The 5,634-nt window shown below is 34.3% G+C and overlaps 1 protein-coding gene across 1 annotated transcript in view; it reads left to right on the top strand.

Annotated features, from left to right (window-relative positions):
• The first annotated feature begins 886 nt into the window (after positions 1–886).
• Positions 887–5,634, top strand: part of LOC106467331 (mesencephalic astrocyte-derived neurotrophic factor homolog) — a 9,713-nt gene continuing 4,965 nt past the window's right edge. Inside the window, exon 1 of the mRNA XM_013927675.2 lies at positions 887–1,351. Coding sequence (XP_013783129.1) covers positions 1,210–1,351 — 142 coding nt within the window. The 5' untranslated portion in view covers positions 887–1,209. The remainder of the gene's footprint in view (positions 1,352–5,634) is intronic.

Raw genomic sequence — 5,634 nt, 5'->3', positions numbered from 1 at the left:
TTTAGTCCAGTGGAGTAGTACAAGTAAGGACATGCAAACTGAAACTGTAAAAAAGATAACATGATTTACTTGTATAGAAATGAGAACTATTAGTGTTAAGGTTTGGTATTCCATGGAATAGGTGTAACTGTGAAATCCATTAGTCCACGGCTACCTGGCCCGTCCCTCTGAGTGACACAAAATCTTTTTGAACAAAATTACCAACAATATTACAATTAATCTCAATTACCGCTGGAGTCCCCAACACAGAAAATGAAAACTACAACATTCAGTCTTTGTTAAGACTCCTCTGAAGGCGATAGCAGATTATTGCCCAAAACGCAGAGTAAAAACAAATTATATTGGTAACTAAAAACAAAAACTCGGTAATTATCCTTAAGTGATCGTATAAGCTACTAACTATGAGATCAATGATTGATATCCGTACCGAAGTACATTATATGAAAAGATTAATTGTCTGATTCGTGGCTATGTAAACCATTCTTTACTTTGAACAACGGACTGTGGATCTGAGGTTCGCATTCCGTTCTCGCCAAATAAAAAAAAATCATATCCCACTGTTCGATCAGGTGGGATTAACCTGCTTTCCTTCTAGACTATCACATCAAAATAGAGAAAATAGTTACTGAGTACCTTTGCGCGAAATCCAACAAATAAAAGCAACGACTTGGAAAAATGATGTTTTTTGTTTAAGAAACTTTGTACCAAAGCATAGCGTTCTGATAGCGAAGAGCATAATATTCTATTTTCAAATAAATGATATGTTTAAATTGTATAATACTAACACAGTTAAATAAGTTTTAGAATAATTCACGTTTTAAATATGCACTTATGTTCACGAGAAGGCCTGCTGAAGACATTCCAGATCCGCCAATCAGAGAAAGCCGTGTATGCACACATTCAGAGTTGACGTGTCGTCAGGCTAGTGGTGATAGGCATTACAGTATATAACTCGTAACTGTTGTAGGGTTTTAGTATCATGAGTATAGGACACTGTAGTGTAATAGAGGAATTGGTAAACTACGAGTTGTAACAAATATTTAATTTTGATAAAGGTGTTAGTTTACTAGTTGAATTTGGAGTTATAAGATCTCTTAAAAACATTACTATCTAACCAACGTTTATTGATTATTATAACTACGGTACGGTTGATAGTTAAACTTAATTAGTAGTTTTCCAAGCGAAAATAAGCGTTGTAAAACTTTAATAATGGGTAATACTAAACAGATAGATAGTTATACTAATAGGCCTAGAGAAAGGTGGTTTGGAACTTTGAAAACATCATTAGTATTTTTTCTGGTTTTAGGAATGTTTGATTATACAGAAGGTCTCCGGGAAGGAGAATGCGAAGGTTAGTGTTTAAACTTTAATTTCTTTGTATTGTTATAATTTTATATTATTGTTACTAAAACCTGTAATTTGCGTAACTGTGTAAGACTAAGAACTTTGGATTAATACTTTGTTACTGTAGTGTTAGTAGTAATAATAACATTATTGATAATTTTGATTTTCTATTAAATTCGGCAAGTTGCAGTCTTATTTCAGAGTATAAATTAAATCTAGTACAAGCATAACATTTAACACTTACAAAATTTGTTAACGTTTTTTAATAGAACTAGATGTAAAAATTCATATATATATTTACAATAAAAAGGGACCATTTGGTAATTCATTATTCATGGCTATATTTGCATACACACTCTTTTGAGTTTGAGAAAAGTAAAAACTTAAGGAAATCATTACAGGTTCCCCCTTTAAACTTTTGTAAAGTGCTGTCCTCTGGTACTGCTGACCTGTTTTAGAAATATAAAATGTCTTAATTGGAGTATAGCATTTTTTTGGATAATAATTTAAATTTCAATAATCTCACTTCTGTTTTTCTTAGGAGAAAATAAGAGCTATTAACTTACCTTGTAAGGTAATCCTTTTCCCAAGATTCATCCTAATGTTCAGTAGTAACTCGAAATATCTCCAATAAATTAAGATCTTTTTACTAGAAGCAAAATTTTGTGAGACCTAACTAGTGATAATTATTTATTTTGATTTTGTAATCATTGTTTTTAAAATACACTTAAAAAAAGTTGTATTAGCTTTACAACTAACAACAGAGCACTGATTCGATGGCTGAGTGACTTATCCATCACTGTGGCCAGATCCTTTTTCTTATGGCCACTGTTCAGTGGGTTCCCATCTATATTAAATGTTTGACCAGAAGACAAAAGTTTAAGATTTAGAAAAGACGAGGCAGGCTTGAGTTAAGACAGTTTTTTTTTTGTAGCTGGGTGATTAACTTATGATCCCTTAAATTCCAGACTGAATTCTTGGCAGTAGTGGACGTTAACACTTTAACTTGGTTTCAGAGTGGAATAAATTTTTCAAGAGTAAAGGATGGGTTCAAAATTGTTTTTCGTTTCTTTCATTCTTAAGGGTGGGTGTTCAAAGACAGCCCTGAAGGACCAAATGGTATATATATGTATGTGGTTATTGGAGATGCATAGTGTGGACTTGAGAAAATAGTATAGTGAGGAACTGGATTTTTTGTCCAAAGTTTTTGCTGAAGAGCCAGAATTCTCTGACAAATCTTATTCAAGTACAACTAGCTAGACTGTACATTTAAACAGTTGTAAATCTGTAAATGAAATTGGTGTATCAGACTGCAGTTGGAATGTAAGATGTCTTTCAAGGTGGAAGATCCGAGTGTTCTTGGAAACTAAAGAAGCTGTTGATATTACATATTGAGAACCAAGAATTATCTTCTGCCCAGAAACGTAGAGTATAACAAGCAAGTGATGCTTATACTGTACAGAATTGCATGAATGTAAGAAATGGTTTGAGTTGGGAACTTGAGAAGCTAAACAGATGTGTGTATGTATATATGACATGCTATGTAACCTTGTTTAACTTTGTAAAGTGTGATTGTTTACTATGTGAGAGTTTTGACTTTTGTTTTTGTTCTTTATTGTGTATCTAAAATTACATCGGCACTTGGGGTGTTGCTTATCTAAACATCACAGCGATAGTGTTCTTTTCTTGAACTATACGAAACGTGCATATGTATAGTTTAAAATAATGATCTTGGTCCATTACTGAGTGAAATCTTAAGACATTTATCAGTTTATTCTAGAAGAACATATATTTTTAAAAGCTGTATTAATGACAAACACCCTAAGGTAAGTCTGAGGAACAAGCACTGTTGTCTCAAAGGATATGTAACTAGCAGTGCTGATAATGATAAACTTTGTTCCTATGTTAGATTGTGACATAAAATGGATACTTGATGACTTGTTCATAGGTTATAGGAATGTCTTGTTAGGTGTAGGTGAAGAGTACTTAATAAAGGCTTCCAGGTGGGAAAAGTTGTGGTTACAAAAGCTTGATTAATCCTTGTTAAGCAAGCTTGAAAAATATTTGATTTTTTTGTTAGTTTAATGGATGGGATAGCCTATATGGACCAGCATGTTTCTTTTTAATAATATTTTGTCAATTAATATATGTATGTGTGTGTGTTTTATATATATTAAGGACATATTTGGTCTGTAAAATAAATGTAGATTTCATCTGGTATTTATGAAATATAGCATGCTTGTGAGACAATAAGTACTGAAAAAAAAAATGACTTGAAGACTCATCTTAATGGGAGTCTAGTAATGAATGACAGTCTTGGGTGTTGGTTGAAAAAGCATTCAAAGATAAATATGAAAAAAAATACTTGTGACTAAATGGAGTTTGGCGATCACTCTTGTAAGGCACTCACGGCCAAAAAATATGGAGCAAGATTATTGGCCCTCAGGTTCACAGTCCGGCAAACCTAAACTTTAGGCCACATTCACTCTTCGATTGGAGTAACCCAAGAGTTCATGGTGGATGTTGTTGGCTGGCTGTCTTCCATCTCAGTTGAAAATAAAAGGCAGCTAGAGCAGTAGTCCTTGTGAACTTTACATGAATATCCGAAACAAAGAGACAGTCAAAATCATCGGGACTCTGTAACCAGCAAAGTCGTGGCTCTGCAAGTAATTTTGTCTTTAAATTGTTTCGAAAAAACACACCATAGAATGTAGAATCCATTGGTAATCAGACATTAGATAATTATTTAGGTTTTCAAACATGACAACAATAAATTTATATCATTACTGTACGCGTAACAATTTGGCATTTTGCACGTGTTACCCGCCTTGAGTACTATTATATTGTTACGTCTCCGTTTGTTAATTTATTTTTCCGTAACTTCGTTCCGACGAAATTTTAACGACACAAGTCTTTGCTTAATAAAACTGGTTTATTCTTTCCGAATATAACTTTACCGATACACTCAACTTCAACAATCGCGCTAAACAAACGCTAATCAACGAACGTCAATAATACTTCTGACTGCAGTTCAATTACTCACAATCTATACACACATTACCTCTCCTACCGCGTTACGTTTTCCCCTCTTATATATACCAGCCTACCCTACTAGTAAATACTAGAGCATTCGCCAAAGTACATGATAATTCTAGAAACGTTGCGTCACTGTAGTCATGTGACTGCTGACGCAACAATATCTTTAGATTTCATCATTTGTGGTTTCGGTAATTGCTGTAATTTTGGTTATTGTTTCAGTATAGCTGTGTGGCAATATTACGTGCTAGTGGGGATAAAATGGTTTTTGACAGAAGCAAGGGCACGAAAACTATGGATGCTGAGGGTGCAGCAGCACCCCCTGGCTTGACATACGATGAGCCATCCATGTGTAATTCCCATCATATATATATATAGGGAGATAAATTTTGTTTAGTGGTTTTTAGCACCCTAACTACAAAAATAGTTTTAGCCTCTATAGACAGAAATGCAGATTATTAGAGCTTTTGAAACGTTGGAACTCGGACAAACATAATATAACTTATTTTGGCATATCCAGGTTCATAATTTCTCTTTATGAACAAGACAACTGGAATGTACACTAAAAAGTCTGGATAAGGTAATAGAAGATGAAATACATCACCAAATCGAAACAACAGTGATAGCCATTAGGAATCGCCCCTATTTGTCCATGAACTCAATATCAACTTCCGGTCAATTAGTAATGAAACGCCAAGGTAAAGCTTTCACGAGTTTTATTTAAAATCAAAAGATCTGCTTTAGCCCCATAACTTGTTGTATAACACCACACAGTTCGTTTGTACTGTGGTCAGAATTGACATCAATGTCATGAGACGCTCGTGCTTTAATCAAAGTTTCTGATTTCTGCCAATGACCGACAAGTTCTCCTATGGAGAGTTCTGAGGTGAATAACATGCTCAGTGTAAAATGCTTGAATATAACTGTTTTGGTGACAGTTCAGTTATTTCCTTATGCGGGGAGGTATCAGTAGGAATACAGGAAAAGTTTGTTTGGTTTGTTTTGAATTTCGCACAGAGCTACACGAAGGCTATCTGCACTAGCCGTCCCAAATTTAGCCGATAGACTAGAGCAGGGGTCACCAAACGTTTTTCACAGCGGGCTAGATAACTGAGAGAATGACGAGCGCGGGTCGCATAACCATTTTGTTCAATACAATACAGTGAATACACAAAAAATAAAGACAACAAACATGTTTATTTTTCCAAAAAGTTATCAAAGAAGGCAACGTTAGCAACAAGATAGTTATATCAC

The sequence above is a fragment of the Limulus polyphemus genome, unplaced genomic scaffold (assembly GCF_000517525.1).
Source record: "Limulus polyphemus unplaced genomic scaffold, Limulus_polyphemus-2.1.2 Scaffold2570, whole genome shotgun sequence".
Classification (NCBI taxonomy): domain Eukaryota; kingdom Metazoa; phylum Arthropoda; class Merostomata; order Xiphosura; family Limulidae; genus Limulus; species Limulus polyphemus.
This window is presented reverse-complemented; position numbering and strand designations above follow the sequence as displayed.